Below are 17,810 nucleotides of genomic sequence, written 5' to 3'. Positions count from 1 at the left end.
ATTTCTCCATCAATTTCTTTGGACTGCCCTGGAGGCATGTGTGCACTAGCCCAGGGGATTGCCTTCAAGGAGGCTGCCATGCACCCCAGCACCTGCAGATAATGCCAGGGTGTGGGAGCTGAAGGTTTTGATCTGCTGCCAAAGTTTTAGACTGTGTGGCTCAGGAAGAAACACACGACCCTGCTGGATGTCGACGAGAAGGCCCAGTTACTCCAAGGTCTGTAACGACATCAACTGGTTCTTTTTGAAGTTAACAATCCAACTCAAGCTCTATAGCAGAGAGACCACCGTCTCCACTGCACGGGCGCACTTGTGTCGAGACGGTGCCTGGATCAACCAGTCGTGCAAGAAAGGATACACCTGGATACCCTGCCTGTGAAGAAAAGATGCTACAAGTACCATCACCTTGGTGAAAGTGTGGGAAGCTGTCGTGAGTCCAAAAGGAAGAGCCGTGAACTATAAATGCTGTTGCAGAACATGGAAATGCAGAAACCTACGATTCTCCAGAAATATTGGAATATGGAGGTAAGCCTCCATGAGATCCAAGGACGCTAGAAACTCCCCAGGACAGACAGCAGCAATGACTGCGCACAAGGTTTCCATTTGGAAACGAGAAATTCACAGGAAGTGATTGATCGACTTGAGATCCAGAATGGGCATCCGGTTCTCTGAGCCATACTTTGGCACGTTTAAGTATAAAGAGTATCTGCTGAAGCCTAATTTGTGTCTGAAATGGGTTCTAGTGCTCAGATGTCCAAGAGACGCTGCAAAGTAGTGTGGACCTTTAACTCTTTTTCCAGCTGACCTGCCACCGAGTCCAGAAACAAATCTGGAAGCAGGGAAAAGAAATCTATCTTGCGCCCCTCCCGAATGATGTCTAGCACACATTTATCTGAGGACATACAAGTCCACTCCTAGTAAAACTGAGATGGCTGTTTAGGAGCAGTAGCTGCCCGGGATTCGGATGCTTGAGGACATCTGGAATTGGAAGTATTGTCACAGGGACTGTATCCCTGGGAATATCTCTGGGAGGAAGAGCTTGAGGATCCCTCATGAAAACGGCAGGAGGGACGAAAATTACTAGCGTTCCCTCCCAAAGTCTAGTGAGATTTGTTCACAGGGAGAGACTTAGGGTGGCGATCAGCAACACCAGCCATGAGGTCATCCAAACCTTTTCCAAAAAGAAATTGACCCTTGAAAGGAAGTCTGCATAAAGTGGCCTTGGAGGCAGCATCCCCATTCCAAGTACGGATCCAAAACAGCCAGCACACAGACACTGCATAAGTGGAAAGAACTCGAATGAGATCATAAAGGGCGTCCACCACATAATCCACACTGGCCATCACGAGCTGGGGACAGACATCCACTTCTGCAGAGGGCACCCTGTGCAAATTTGTGTGAAAGGCACATGCCGCAAAGGAGGCTGTTGCTGCGTTTATGCCTGAAGAAGCCACTTGACAAAGGTGGGGTTTTTTTTTTTGTTAATATCCACTCAGCAATCCTGTGAGTCCTGAAACACTCACTCCTCCATCACTAGGGAGGTCCATGAACCAGGTATCCTGCAAGTTCGGTCCCCGTCACTGCAAACCATCTGCTCCCATTCGCATAGTTATGATTTTATACTGAACTTATTTTATTAAAGTATAAAAAGAAACAATATTCCGTACAATTGCCATTTTATAAATCAAAGAGCAATGATCAATAAAACCCCTATCTCCCCTCTCTGCCCCCTCACAAATATTGCCTTCAATATCACGAAAACTGAAGTCAAATTACTACAGAATGCTACATAGAAAAATCAAGCTAACAGAATACTTCAGTCACACATGGCAGGAATAGTGTTAGGGGAGTGCAACTAGGTCAACTACCCCCTGGTCAGAGAGAGCCCTAAGCGAGCTAAAGAAGCACAGCTTGGGCTTTGCAGTTCCCAGTTATGTCTAACACCAGCTCTAACAGGATAAATATTTGAAATCTGATATATTCTAATCACAAAATAGAAAATAAAATTATTTTTTTTCTACCTTTTATTGTCTTGTCATTTTATTCTTGTTGGTCTCAGGCGCTGGTGTCCGCTTTCTTTTGTCTTCTCTTAATTCACTTGCTAGGGTCTCCTGACCATTTGACATTTCTTCGTTCTCCATGCTCACCATCCATCTTCTATCTCTGTGTATGTATTGTTCCCCATGTTCAGCATTTCCTTTCTCTATGTCTCCTATAAGTCCCTTTCTAGTATTTCTCCTGTGCCCATCTCCCTGCCTTCATCATCTCTCCATTCTATGACCCCTCCCATTGTGTACAGTATCACTCCTCTATATCCTCCCTGTCCAGCATCTTCCTTCTGCATTCTTATTCTCTCCCATGTCTAGCCATTTTTTTCTCTGTGTCCATATACCCTCCCCATGCCGCATTCCCCTTTTTGTCCCTGTTCCTATGCTCCCATCCATACCCACCATCTCCCCTCTTTTTATATATCCCCCTGTGTTCAGCTTCTCCCCTCTCTTACTCCCTTACACCAATGCATCTCTCACTTTCCTCCCTTCCTCCACTATGTTCAATATTTCACTCACTCTTCCTTCATCCCCTTGGTTCAGCTTTTCTCTTTCCCTTTCCAGAAGTTACATCAGAAGGAGAGACTTGGCAGCAAGAAGGTTGCTGGAGCAGCATAGCATGCAAGAAGCTTCTAACAGGCTGGCAGGCCTGCCCTGGGAGGCAGGAAGGGGCCGACTCAGGAGAGTCATGGGTTTGTGTATTTTTTTTTTCTTTTTGCCGCCACCGGCAATCGTGGAGAGAGGCAAGCGAGGGCTATTGGAACCATGAGAGGGAGGGAGGGGGGCTGCTGGACTCGCGAGGAGCTGTTGCTGCACTCACAATCACTGACCGGAAGGATGGAAAGGGAGGCAACTCACAGATCATTTACTGCGGGGCCAAGGCCATTCATCGCCCTATAGGGCGATGAAAGGCCTTGTCCCCATACCCGCAGCAACCTGTTGATTTCTTCCCCCGTTCCTGCAGGTTAACTATGGCTAGCCTCGGGAAATAGTCACCATGTCATTCTCTACCTAGCAAGGGTATCAGAGGGATCCAAAATAAAGGCAGTGTACGGAGACAAAAGTAGCAAATATCCGTATGGCATAATGCAATCGAGCTTTGCCATAGCAGGATGAGAGGGTTCTGGAAAAGGGATCTCTGCCACTAGCGTAACTGGTTTAGAAGAAATAGATGTGCCTGCTGGCTGCATCCAACAAGCTGAGTCCGAAGAATACACTTTCCAGAGGAGCTGAAAAAGAAATCCGGTGAAAAATCACACTGTGTCTACTATAGGGCCCTGCTGAGGTGCTTGCTCTGCACCAAAAGAGTCCTCAGACTCGGAACAGAGGCAATTGGTGCCAAACTCCAAAACAGCCTCTGGGTGAGATATTTTTCTGGAATCACAGACCCAGGCTGGCTCCCCAGCCCTGGAGGACCTGAAGGAGGTGAAGCCTGAAGCTCCCGCCATCTCCCTAGCGCACACTAGCACGCGGTATACAGTCACTGATCCTGCACCAATCCGGCGCAATCAATGCACACAGTCAACAGATTAGGATGGACTCCCAAACCCCTAAACGATTTTAAATCAAATCGAGGGGTTTTGAGGCAGAATTAAAACTTTGAAAAAAAGGTTGATAAAAATTCAAGATGGTGGCTGCCAGCGAATTCGCACCAAAAATGGCAAAAATAAAGAATATCCAAAAATAAAAATGAGCAATTTGGGGTTTGGGGCAATGGGAGATCTGAACCATAAGAACATAAGAATAGCCTTTCTGGGTCAGACCAATGGTCCCATCAAGCCCAGTAGCCCATTTTCACAGTGGCCAGTCTCAGAAACTCTCAAAAATTAGTTTTAGAGAGTTTCATAGACCACCACTGATGTTCCCATAGGAAATACAGTAAGGAAGTTTACTCACAAGTCTCTGAAGTGTCAGCCTATCAGCATTTTTACACAGCAGCTGAATGGAGGAAAATGATTTTCTGCCTCAGAACAGCTTCAAAAGGACCAGACTTGAGATCTTTGGACTGCTAGTCGGACCAACACCAACTGTAAACTCTGCCCCCATGGATCCTCTCCACGCGACTGAGGGCAGGAAATACAGCCTGCGCCCTGAAACTTGGAGGATTTTTTAAAACTCAGGACGCATACAGCCCATGCTTAAACCCCTGACATATCCACTGAAGTTTCTTAGTGAAGCAGCAGTCCAGCTCTGCGGGACTGTGTCCTTTCCTCCAACAGAGGACCACTGCAATGGGGTCTCAAGGCACTCAAACCACCAAAAAAGATTAACTTTAAGCGAAACAATAAGAAAAAGATGCACAGCAAATACAAAGGACTTCTGTATGAGTTACTTGCAGAAACTGAAAACTACAGGAGTCTCTAACTCTCTAAGGTGGAAGGAGCATGTGCTCAGAAAAGTGTTTGGATTTCTGCAACTCCCAGATTGCGGGAAGGGATTGAACATCTAGCATTCTGAATCCGGAAGGGACGTAACAGAAATTATATTCATATCCAGTCTTGTTTTTTTTAGGATTCCTTACACACAGACACACACACACACACATATATATATATATATATACAACTAACTGGAAAAGCCATCTCAGTAATCTGGACAACACAAAAGCTGTGTGGGTTGGCTTTGGAGATCTGCAGTGGTTCCACTTACTCTGAGGCAATGTCTTTTTCATCTCTTCCCGGAGAGTTTTGTCAAGGCGATTACATAAAGCACTGGAGAGAGACTGTGACAGCTGCTGAGACACATGCTCTTGGAGCTGTCCATTTCTCTGTTGACCCTCTGATAAGACTCGATCTAGTCTCCTCTCTAAATAGATGCAAATGTTAAGGAAGAAAGTAGCTCATGGCAGACAAAGTACTAAAAAGAACAAAGAGAAAGGTTAGGAGGATTTTTGTCTGTCTTACCTGGTCATTCCTTTTATGATACATCCTATGTTAGTCTAAGCTAGAGTTACACCATATTAGTAAGCAGAAGGAAGCTAGTGAGTTCACAAATCTTGTGAAGCCATTCACAGGTAGATCATTTACTCCCAAATTCCTTATGAATAAGGCATATGTCATTTGAGCATATTGATGGCAAATACCCACTAAGCACTATTTTATGTCATAACTGTTGCGTCCATGTGCTCTGCAGCATACACATTTGGGTGCCAGAAAAGGGAGGATTTTGAAGCAAAAAATGAGTAATCGCTGAGTGTGAAAATTAACTGGGCACACTATTTGCATTCTATAAATGACATGCTCATGGATGATGTGGAAATGATATGCTCACTTCTACACCTGCTATTTAGATTGAGGAAACCGGAGCATTGATTGTTGTATTCTGCTGTTGGTTGGTGTCTTGGTGCGTGTTAACATATAAAATGGTACTAATTAATTATACTGAAACCTTCACCCATTAATAGAGCTCAATGTATACCGCTATGCATATAGCAGCTTCATGTATAAGAGATTTTTGTATGCACCTTCAGAATGTAGCCAGGCATTTCATACTACTGGCTACTCCATTAGTCCAATCTTTTATTAGAACTTGTCTATAAACTCTTTGTGAACAATTCACTATTTTACTTTTTATTCATAGTTTTATAACTTTTCTTAAAATTTTTTTGAAATAGCTACTTAGCTCATGGTAGATTCTTAGTGATCATTTACACCACCTCTCTCGACATACATGTTTCAAACAAAACTTTCTTCAGGGTCAAGGGGAACTAAAAAATAAATGAAATATCAATCTTTCAATGTCTCTTATTATCAAGGAGCTTCTAAACTTCATACAAAAATCAAATAGGTCCCAGAGGTAAAGTAAAAAATTGGGATATCCCTAAAAACATTTTCACAGGCATTTATTTTAAAACAATAGACTATGAAGCACCAAAACTGCAATACACGAAAAACTGTAATCGATAAAGTGGACAGAAGCCAACACTTACCAAGTAAGGGAGCTGAAGTCCGTGATTTAACATGGCCACGGTTTGGAATTAGCAGACTTATCTTAGCTGATCTCTCTTCGTTCTTACATGCAACGTGAAAGCGTTAAGCGCGTCTAAGCTAAAATTCAGCTGGGCAGTGCAGGATCACACAAGTGACAACCCACGTCATTAAAAATTGCTGATTAGAATTTTAGCATCTGCTTCCTGGCAACCCAGTCTGTGGAATCCACATATCCAAAACGGCAAATTAAAACTGGCCAGTGTCCCAGAGAAAGACACTGTTATTTACCACTCGGTTCAGATTATAGAGAGCCATTCAATTTCTTCATTGAGTCCTTCAGGTACCAACAATTTAAGCCTAAACATCCATTTTTGTTCCTTAATAGCTAGGGCTTTTTGATAATTCCCTCCCTCCCACCCAATGGATTCTGAGTCTATAATTCTCTATCTGATATCGGACCATTTATGGCCTATCAGTTGCCAGTGTTTTACAAGTGGAGATGTATCACGATCAGTTTGCACCTTGGATTTATGTTCATCGAGGCGGACTTTTATAGATCGAATAGTCTGCCCCACGTAGATTTTGTCACAAGGACATTGTATAAGGTAAATCACATAAGTGGAATCACAGGTAGTTGAAGCATAAGTATATTATTTCTTCCCTGTTGTGACCAACCCAGCACCAGTGCTGGCTTACTCCCAAGAAAAGACAGCATTAGGAACTTACGGTCCCTTACCAAAAGAGCTGACCAGGTCAGTAGCCATAGTCAGGAGTTAGCTGGCTACTCCCCAGGCAGTAAAGCTGAGCAAGTCAGGGACTGGTTACCTAGCCACACACAAAGGAGACCTCAGGAAAGGTTTATTGCTGAGCCAAGAAGGTTTACTGTTTTTAAAGAGAAGCCTGGTATTTTGAGACAGTCCCTTAAAAAGCAGTATGGAGGAAGCCAGGCTCCTCAGCTTAGATAATCAATTACCCTCCTCCGCTCCAGGTGCAGCAGGCGTGGCTCTTCCAAGCATAAAATGCAGGGCTTGGAACAGCTAGAGGAGCCGGGGGAGGAGCAAGAGAAGCAGGTGAAACAGCCTCAGGAGCAGTGCTGGAGGCAGTAGAAGGAGCTGGTGGAAAGGACCAAGGGAGCAAAGCAGTGCCTTGCTGAGCCATGGTTGGGCGAAGAGGTGGAAATGCTTGAGGGACTGGTTTCACCCCAAACCTCCAGGGAACCACCAGATTGGGAAGCTATGGATACCACCTGTGGGCCAGAGGAGGTCAGTTACCTTCCTGAAGTTATGGAGGTGGGTCCCTGAAAGGTTAAACCTTTAAACTGTTTTGAATTGTTTTTTTCTCCTTTGCCTGTTTGGTGCAAACTGGGGCAGGGAAGCTGAAGCTTCTATAGGAAGAAGCAGGAAGCTGACTTGGGGGAGTTTTGTCTTTCCCCTGTCAGTAGTTTTGGAGTTTTATTTTCCTGCATTTCTTTTTGGCTGTGAAATTTTTTTTTCCTACTGCTTAGTTCGGCAGTAATTGCAGGCAGGTGTGGACTATTGGGAATGGGTTCCTGGGGAGAAGGCTCAAGAGCCCTGGAAGTCAGACCAAGAGGATTGGCATTGATTTTGAGGGTTTTTTTAAATAAATGCTAATTTGTGAATTTCTTCTCCTTTATGCAAGCCAGACCTCACTTACCACTTCAACCAGGAGGAAAAGGAACAACCTTCCTTTCTTTGAAGTACTTACCATCATAAAGCCATTACAGGACCTGATTAAACCTGTGAGACCACCTGTAGCACAAGCTATTGCAAACAGCTTCAACTCAGTGGTGCAGTTTATGGTGTATCTTCTTTCTGTTTGGCATTGCATGTTTCTCTGTAAAGTTTTCTTTTTTTTTTTTAATTTGCATGAAAACTGTAGTGTGGATTGCCTTTGTGATTTACAATTTCCAGCCTGACTATTTTGCTTTAAGCCCAGTGAAAGGGCTAAATAAAGACTACTTTTTCTTTTCATTACTTGTTTTGTGTGGTGGTGATTTGGGGCTAATACAGCCAGCCTACCGGGTGGCCCGAGGCAAGTGCCCAGGCCAGAGTTTACTCCTAAGGGTTACCCTAGTTCCAGGGGAACACGCCAGGGATCTGAATCTAGTCTCCACCAGTGCCCTCTGCTGTCCTGACTAAAGGCCTGGTGGGCGACACTGTCATTGCTGCTATGCACCATTGGCATCTGCCACAAGTGTTAGGAGTACATCTAGTATCAGTCCTCAGAATGTGATTATTACTTTTCACCATTTCTCCAATATTCCTTGTGCACTTATAAGAAAACATTGGCATTTCAGGAAACTCAGATAATGCCATTTGGATCCAGTCAATTCAGCCAGTCAATGAAGGATCCCAATTCATTTAAAGATGATGTCCAGATGAAAAAAATGTCATCTAAAAATATTCTACCTCAATTGTTCAGTGTGTTACACAATTGCTCACTAAATTCATAGGCTGTCGCCAGATTGGAAAATTCATTTAATTTATAGATGGTGGAACTCAAGCGTCTGCTGGTATCACCTACAGAACTAGTCCCGGTGCATAACCATATTGCAAACTGTCATCAGTCCAATTGTCTATTAATTGAATTTATATGAAAGTTTAAAAAAAAATTTTATTTTTCTTTTTAATCTTTTTCTTCTTAATTTTGTAAACTAACATATATAACTACGTGCACAGCAAATATTGCTATATTTCCATCTTTGAATTCTTATCTATTACTTAGTTTAAACGTGACTGTTTTAGCCATCTGTCCAAAGTGTTTATTCTGACCGAGGAACTCCATTTCGCTCTACCTAGTTTGGCTAGAGCTTCTTCAGGAAGTTTAAGGTTTAGTGATGGTAGTCACTTTTCCTACCACTTGGCTTTCTTTTTGCCGTGGTAGACACCACTAGAGTCACTAAACACTTTGGACAGATGGCTAAAACAGTTTGCAATATGGTTATGCACCGGGACTAGTTCCGTAGGTGATACCAGCAGACGCTTGAGTTCCACCGTCTATAAATTAAGTGAATTTTCCAATCTGGCGACAGCCTATGAATTTAGTGAGCAATAATCTAAAATTCTTCTCCACATTACCACATTCTGGAACCATGCTGACCCATAAATGTATATCTATTCCATATCTGCCATATACAGTGTCGCAATGGAGGGTGCCACTGAAGCACCCATCGCTATTTCATGAACTTGCTGAAAAAAATCATCATTGAACCAAAAGTAGCTCTTTGTTAATACCATCTCTTCCAAATTCATGAAAAATTCTTATGGTATTCTAGGATGTACAGATTTTTGATTGAAGATTTCCTCCAAAAGAATTAGCGCTCGCTCAGCTGAAATCATATTATAAAGCGAGGCTACATACAAGGTGACCAATATATAGTCATCTACATTAGTTATTGATGATAGTATTAATAACATGTGAGTAGTGTCTTTAATATATGAGTGGACTTTAATATGAGTGGACTTTACTCACTTCCTCTCTCAAAAAAATATCAAGAAATTTTGATAAAGCTTCCAATACAGAATTCCTCACTGAAACGATCGGGTAGAAAATATATTTAGGGGGTTCTGGGGTGCTTTTCCCTCAAAAAATCATATTCCTTAGAAACATAGAAAATGATTGCAGAAAAGAGCCACAGCCCATCTAATCTGCCCACACTAATGGCCCACCCCCTAACTACCTCCATGAAGAGATCCCACATGCCAATCCCATCTTTTCTTAAAGTCTGGCACGCTGCTGGCCTCAATTACCTGTAGTGGAAGATTATTCCAGCAGTCAACCACCCTTTCGGTGAAGAAATATTTTCTGGTGTCACCATGAAATTTCCCACCCCTGATTTTCAACGGATGCCCCTCTTGTTGCCATGGGTCCTTTAAGAAAAAAGAGATCCTCTTCCACCTCGATACGGCCCGAGACATATTTGAACGTCTCGATCATGTCTCCCCTCTCTCTGCGTTCCTCGAGTGAATACAGCTGCAACTTACCCAGTCGTTCCTCATATGGGAGATCCTTGAGTCCTGAGACCATCCTGGTGGCCATTCGCTGAATCGACTCAACTCTCAGCACATCTTTTTGATAATGTGGTCTCCAGAATTGTACACAGTATTCCAGATGGGGTCTCACCATGGATCTGTACAACGGCATTATGACCTCGGACTTACGGCTGACGAAACTTCTACGGATACAGCCCATGATTTGTCTAGCCCTGAATGAAGCTTTCTCCACTTGATTGGCAGTCTTCATGTCTTCGCTAATAATCACCCCTAAGTCACGTTCTGCTACAGTCCTTGCTAGGATCTCACCATTTAGGGTGTAAGTCCTGCATGGATTTTTGCCGCCAAGGTGCATGATCTTGCATTTTTTGGCATTGAAACTTAGTTGCCAAGTCTTTGACCAATGCTCCAGCAGGAGTAGGTCCTGCGTCATACTGTCGGGCATTGAGCTTTTGTCAGGCACTGTGCTTTCATCTGTTGTGCGGTTGCCTACTATGTTGCATAGTTTGGCATCATCGGCGAATAATGTAATTTTACCTTGAAGCCCCTCAGGCAAGTCTCTTACGAAGATGTTAAATAGGATCGCACCCAAGACTAAGCCCTGCGGCACTCCGCTGATCACCTCCGTCATATTGGAGAGGGTACCGTTTACCACTACCCTCTGAAGTCTACCTCCTTGTGCGTAATCATATTATTTTTAAATCTTGGTGTCAAAATTCCATCTATTTCCCTTTTGATATCCTCAATTGGATTGCTTGGTAATCATTTATAGTGGATAGAATTGTTCAATTGTTAATAGGGTTCCTGATTATATTTTTCTTTAGATTGTATTACTGTAGCCCCGCCCTTATCAGCTCGAGATACTATAATATATGAAAAATGAATGGAAAAAATAGTGTTACAATTAGTACTATGGGGGGCGGGGTCTGGGGCAGAAATTGGGTAGAGATGGGTGGGTCTGGCCCACAACTTAGCCCAGTGTTCTTCAACCGCCGGTCTGCAGACCGATGTCGGTCCACAAAATAATTATTTTATTTCTGCCGGTCAATAGGTGTAAAAAGGTTGAAGAACACTGGTGTAGATGATAACTAAGAATCTACCATGAGCTAAGTAGCTATTTCAAAAATTTTTAAGAAACATTATGAAAAGTTATACTATGAATAAAAAGTAAAATAGTGAATTGTTCACAAAGAGTTTATAGTCAAGTTTCAATAAAACATTGGACTGATGGAGACTTTAGTAGACAGTAGTATGAAATGCCTGGCTACATTCTGAAGGTCCATACAAAAATCTCTTATACATGTAGCTGCTATATGCATAGCGGTATACACTGAGCTCTATTAATGAGAGAAGGTTACAGTATAATTAATTAGTACCATTTTGAATGTGGATATTTATTTGTTACTAATTTTGTGGCATTGAGTTCTGAGTTGGTGCGTATTCAGACACTACTGCTACTCTATCTATATTTATGCCTCCCTTCTCTTACAAACAATCTTTGTCCTGTTGTCCATCTAATACTATATATTTCCCTTTCAGTAGTAGAGGGACAAAATGGTGGAGACAAAGACTGAATTCAAGAAAGTATGGGATAGCCAGTGGGATCTCTTAGGGAGGAGATAGTGGATGCTGTGGATGAGCAGACTAGATGGGCTATTTGTATACCATCCTTCTATGAAAGACTGTGTGCGTGCGTAGATACTGGAGTCAATATTCAGCTCATGGTTTGTAAGCCACTCACAACCACAGGCTGAGTTCAGTGCTGGAACATGTTTGTCCTTCAGCATTAAATATCTAGGTTAGTGCTGGAAGTTAAACGGGCATCAGCTGATATAGAGACCAGTGTCCTTGTTAACTCAGTTGATAAAGTCAGGACAGCCTTTTTACTGTCTTAACCTTATCCACTTAGCTGGTGAGCAGACTGAATATCACAACTAACTAGTGCAGTGGTCTCAAACTCAAATCCTTTGCAGGGCCACATTCTGGATTTGTAGGTACTTGGAGGGCCTCATAAAAAAATAGTTAATGTCTTATTAAAGAAATGACTATTTTGCATAAGGTAAAACTCTTTATAGTTTATAAATCTTTCCTTTTGGCTAAGACTTAATAATAATATTGTAATTTATAGCTAAAGAGACATATGATCAAGAAACATTTATTTTACTTTTGTGATTATGATAAACATACCGAGGGCCTCAAAATAGTACCTTGCGGGCTGCATGTGGCTCCTGGGCCGTGAGTTTGAGATCACTGAACTAGTGGTTTTACCCAAACTCCACTTCTGAACTATCCCTATATTACTGTTGTACTAATCACCTTTGTTTTGCTTCAAACTCAAATTGCAACACAAGCTGATGTGGTTAAGTGAACACTCAGACCCGCAGCTGAGGTCCGGTGAAACAAATTCACGGAGCAGCTGTTAAGGAGACCATCATTGTTGTTCACAGTCTCCTCTACCAAACAAAGACTAAATAACAACACATAAACTTGAAAAAAATAAAATAATAAATTTAACAGCAACTTAACTTTGAATGGTGTGGATGATACACATAACTGCTCCGGGCTCCTCCGTTTATTCACAATACCGACCCCCCAACCTAGGTTTCACCCGCTGGCTTCTTCAGAAGGGGTACTACAATTACAAGATGACTCAAATCAACACTACACCACACAGCTTGCTAACTTAATAAACAGTACATTTTGAAATACTCAGTATAAACACTCTCTCTGCAACTTACCGGCACAAACACTCCATACTGCACACACACGCATTGCTGACAAGAGGAACTTCCCAGCAGGCCACACTTTAAATACACTCCCCTTTTGCTACCTGCTATGTCATCACTCCTTACATCATGAGTGAAAGGTTATAGTTGAAACCATTCAATATCATTTTGATTATATCTTAATATTGGGACAATGACAGCCCTGGGATGGACCTCCAAATCGGGGCTCACAGACGATCGGATCTCTGCTTTAATGGCCAGCTCTAGGCTATTTGATGAAGCTAATTCAGATCCTATTTGTTCCTGGGAAGAAGTTAAATCATTGAATAAAGCTCTGATCAGGGCTGAATTGCATTCAGCGACATTGGTAGAATACTGCCATGCCCAGAGGGTACCCCGAGGACTTAGGATTCGGAAAGAACCTAGATTTATGGATAATACACAGTATGTTCAAAATTGGAATTTAACTCTAACACGCTGCTCTATAGACCTGATGTTGCTCACTGTTGACGCTCTAGCTCCTATTATTCAAGAACAGAGGAGTGAATTAGCTGACAAATTAGAACAGTTAAAAGGTCAACACTCTGAGGAAGTGTTTGTACAAAATGTACAAGAATTGGAAGCACAGATGAAGAACTATACCAGCGAACAAAGAGCCATAAAGGTCAAAAAATATCATCGGGATCACCTTGACTACACACGTGGATATGTATATCCTTGGATGAATAAAAAAGCCAACACACGGAGGAGCCGACAGACGGGAAAGAAGGTGCTGTTTAAAATGTCCACTAGCGGGTCCTCTACAGATACAGATGAGCAAGCAACATCTCAAGGAAAGATCCCAGTTAAATCAGTAGAATTTCAACCTACACTATCGGATTCTTTTTTACGATTACCCACTCAACTACCTGCAGAGGCGACGGAGATAGTGGACCCAGCAGTGAGACCCAAGGTCAATCGACCCAAAGAGAAGAAATCAACACGCAAATAAACACAGGCGTGTTTAACTTGTCCTCGAGAGTCCTTACTAAGGCGGAGGAGGACTTGTTAACTAAAGGACTATCGTTTGTGCCTGTTAACAAGTATGATGCCTTTCAGACCCGAGCGTCCCTATATCGATTCTTCCGGGTTCTAAGGTTAAAAACTTTTTTTGCAGACAAGTCATCCACAACAGACCCTATAGAAGCAAGAGGAATGAAATCTAAATCTAAGTGGATCCCTCCAGGAGCACCTGATGTTTCCGTAGCAGCTTTCGAGAGAGCAGTATTAAGAGACGTTGAGCATGCTGAAAAATCACAATTAAAATGTGGTTCTAACTTATCATTGCAACAGTTCAGCTTGCTTCGGTCATTACAACAGGATCCTACTATCATTATCCAATGCGCCGATAAAGGCGGTGGGATAGTGATACAGGACCATGATCAATACTGTATGGAAGCCTTAAGGCAATTATTAGATGTTAGCTTCTATAGGGAAGTCGATGTGGATCCCACTAAGGATATCAAGATGGCAATTGATATCATATTAAATTCAGCACGTCAAGCTGATGTTATCACAGTTAAAGAGTTTAAATGTCTGAATGTGGAATTTCCGGAAATTCCATATATATACTTCATCCCCAAAATCCATAAGTCCTCTACGTGCCCTCCGGGCCATCCGATTGTGGCTGGTATTGGTTCAGTGCTGGAACCTCTGTCAAGATTTATAGATAGTTTTATCTATAAACATGTCGGTACTGTTCAGTCCTACGTACGGGACTCTTCTCACTTCCTGCAATGTTTGCAGAGTTGTGAGGGTCAAGATTGTAAACTGTTAGTAACTGCAGATGTTTCCACCCTGTATACCAACGTGCCACAATCGGCGGCCCTGGCAATTATCAAGCAGGTAGTTAGTAAATCTAATATTTCAATTCAAAAGAAGGAGCTAGTAGGAACTTTAGCTGAATTTGTGGTGTGTCAAAACTATTTCCAATTCACAAATAGGTTCTTCTTTCAGACCAAGGGGGTGGCCATGGGGACCACGGTGGCCCCGTGAATATGAAGACAAACATGTCTATACTTCTAGATGGTTTAGTAAAGTTGGTCTAAGGAGAAGGTATATAGACGATGTCTTCTTCTTGTGGAATGGGGAGTGTGACGAATTGGAAGAATTCCTAAAAGAGTTGAATCAGGCAGATCCTAATATAACTCTTACTCATGAAGTAAGTAGTGACAGGGTATCCTTTTTGGATATCCAAGTAGTAAAATCTCAGATCAACTCTCAAGTGTGTTATGATACTACTCTGTATAGGAAACCTTCCGATCGAAACACTCTCCTACACTATCATAGTCATCATCCAAAACTCCTCAGGGATAGTATCCCGGTGGGACAATTTTTAAGGTTGCGGAGGATCTGCTCTGACGAGTGGGACTTTCAGCAGCAGGGCACGCTTTTATACACAAAGTTTATGGAGAGAGGTTACCCTCCCCGGGTAGTCAAACGGGTATGGAAGAGAGCCCGCAACTGTCAGCGGGAGTGGCTATTTCACCCCCAACAAAGGGAGAATAGTGGGGCCGTGGTATGTGTATTGCCTTATTCCAATCGAAGTCAACAAATTAGAAAAATTATTTTGAAACACTGGCCAGTGCTGCAGGTACATGAGAGCTTGAATGACATCCCTTTATTTGCCCACACTAGGGGCCGGAACTTAGGTCAGATTTTGAAACACCGTGACCCTGTCCAACAGAACAGAGAGGGTCCTCACGTACGTTGTCATCAGTGTGTGTATTGCCCTCATGTCCTCAACACTGACCGAGCGATAATTCCTCAAACAGGGGGCAAGAAATTCTATTTAAGAACAGGTACTAATTGTTTGTCATCTGCAGTAATATATTGTATTATTTGCCCTTGTAGGCTATATTATATAGGACATACTCGGCGTGCTATTAAAATTCGCATTGCCGAACATTTGAGCAATATTAGATGCAAACGTGTTACTGCCCCCCTAGTCAGCCATTGGATTGAACAACAGCACTCCATTGAGGAATTACAATATACTGTTCTTATGTGTGCTCATAAAAAATCCGGAAACATTACTCAACATCTTCTCTATTTAGAGCAGAAGTTTATATTTCAATGGCATACCTTGGCCCCCGCAGGATTAAACAATGATATTGAATGGTTTCAACTATAACCTTTCACTCATGATGTAAGGAGTGATGACATAGCAGGTAGCAAAAGGGGAGTGTATTTAAAGCGTGGCCTGCTGGGAAGTTCCTCTTGTCAGCAGTGCGTGTGTGTGCAGTATGGAGTGTTTGTGCCGGTAAGTTGCAGAGAGAGTGTTTATATTGAGTATTTCAAAATGTACTGTTTATTAAGTTAGCAAGCTGTGTGGTGTAGTGTTGATTTGAGTCATCTTGTAATTGTAGTACCCCTCCTGAAGAAGACAGCGGGTGAAACCTAGGTTGGGGGTTCGGTATTGTGAATAAACGGAGGAGCCCGGAGCAGTTATGTGTATCATCCACACCATTCAAAGTTAAGTTGCTGTTAAATTTATTATTTTATGTTTTTCAAGTTTATGTGTTGTTATTTAGTCTTTGTTTGGTGGAGGAGACTGTGAACAACAATGATGGTCTCCTTAACAGCTGCTCCGTGAACTTGTTTCACCGGACCTCAGCTGCGGGTCTGAGTGTTCACTTAACCACATCAGCTTGTGTTGCAATTTGAGTTTGAAGCAAAACAAAGGTGATTAGTACAACAGTGATTTATAAGTATCACCTTGGATAAATATATTCCCTTGCTGTTTTTTGACTATCCCTATATTAGCCAGTTAGGAAATGGTTGGTTAGAGCTAAAATTCAGTGACCGACCAGTTAAGTGGAGTTTAACCAGGCACATTAAACCCCTATGAATATTAACCCCACTTTTGTTTATATTCACAGTATATCTGCTGGTGTCTGTTACTTTTTCTCTCTGCCTGGGTGTGTCTGTATGATCCTGTACCATTGTGGTTGTTAGCCTCTGCTGCTTGCTGTGTGTTGATGTGTGGAAGTATGAATGATGGTAAGATGTTGCTCATGTGGACACTGGCTCTCAGAACATGGAGGCAATAGAGGAGAAGGAGAGGTCCCATGCAGAGGGTCTACAGGCCTAGAATGCTGCTTATAGACATGACAGAGGAGCAACATGTGCACAGGTTCAGGTTTAATAAGTACACAATAGTACATCTGTGCAACCAGTTGCAGGAAGATCTTGAGCCTGCAATATGGAAGGGAAAGGGTCTGCTAGTCTACCTTCCAAGTGTTGTCATTGGTCCCATCAGCAGGCACAGAACCTGTCTCTCCACCCCTGTATATTCCCTCATTACTCTGTTCTGGTGATATTGCCTCTGCATGAAATGAGAACGATTTAACTTTTGTTTGATAAAACCAGTGACTGAATAACTGTACTCTACAGAAGCCATGCATCTGAGTGGAAACTCTACAGCACATTAGACACTGGCATGCTGCCAATCAAGGAATTTTTCATGGAATATGCATTTTGATACCATACTTACAAGCAATAAAAAAACTTCAAAACTATTTATACAAGCTGTTTCATATAGCATGAACTTCACAATTATGCCCTCATAATGGATTACAAAGGTATCTTTGCATATGACTTCCACTCCCCGCCTAAACTGTCTCAACTACTAGAATAACACTGAGTTCCAAACATCACATTGTAGCACATTAGGACATTCTGTACTGAGGAAGACAAGAGAGGTAGAATGGGGCTAGTGAGAGTTCAACGGCTAAGAGCTGGGATGCCAGAATCAGGACTAGCTGTTTTCAAGAGTCCAGTTTATTTAGATATTTCAAATATATATGAATGATAAACTTGCATAGGTATCATCTCCGTTGTCTGCGCATCTCCCTCATATATAATCAGGAGAGAACTCCTGAAAAAACTGACCTATCTGTTGCTCAGGGGAGCTGAATTTCAGAACCTTGGGTATGCACATTACAATTCAGGAATGAATATTACAACTTTGATGGGGGCTATGAAGCAGTAATGCCATAAAAAGTATTTCTCACATGAGCTCATATACAAAGACATGGGAGAAAACACGGAGGG

General features: G+C 42.4%; 1 protein-coding gene across 4 annotated transcripts in view; it reads right to left on the bottom strand.

The window, feature by feature from the left end:
• Nucleotides 1–17,810, bottom strand: part of EDC4 (enhancer of mRNA decapping 4) — a 1,195,251-nt gene that overhangs the window by 231,030 nt on the left and 946,411 nt on the right. For all 4 annotated transcript variants that reach the window (XM_033940763.1, XM_033940759.1, XM_033940760.1 and 1 more), the window contains one exon: nucleotides 4,698–4,853. In XM_033940763.1, the coding sequence (XP_033796654.1) occupies nucleotides 4,698–4,853 (156 nt within the window). The remainder of the gene's footprint in view (nucleotides 1–4,697; nucleotides 4,854–17,810) is intronic.

The sequence above is a fragment of the Geotrypetes seraphini genome, chromosome 4 (assembly GCF_902459505.1).
Source record: "Geotrypetes seraphini chromosome 4, aGeoSer1.1, whole genome shotgun sequence".
Taxonomy (NCBI): domain Eukaryota; kingdom Metazoa; phylum Chordata; class Amphibia; order Gymnophiona; family Dermophiidae; genus Geotrypetes; species Geotrypetes seraphini.
The sequence above is the reverse complement of the archived record's forward strand: the minus strand, read 5'-3'. Positions and strand labels throughout refer to the sequence as shown.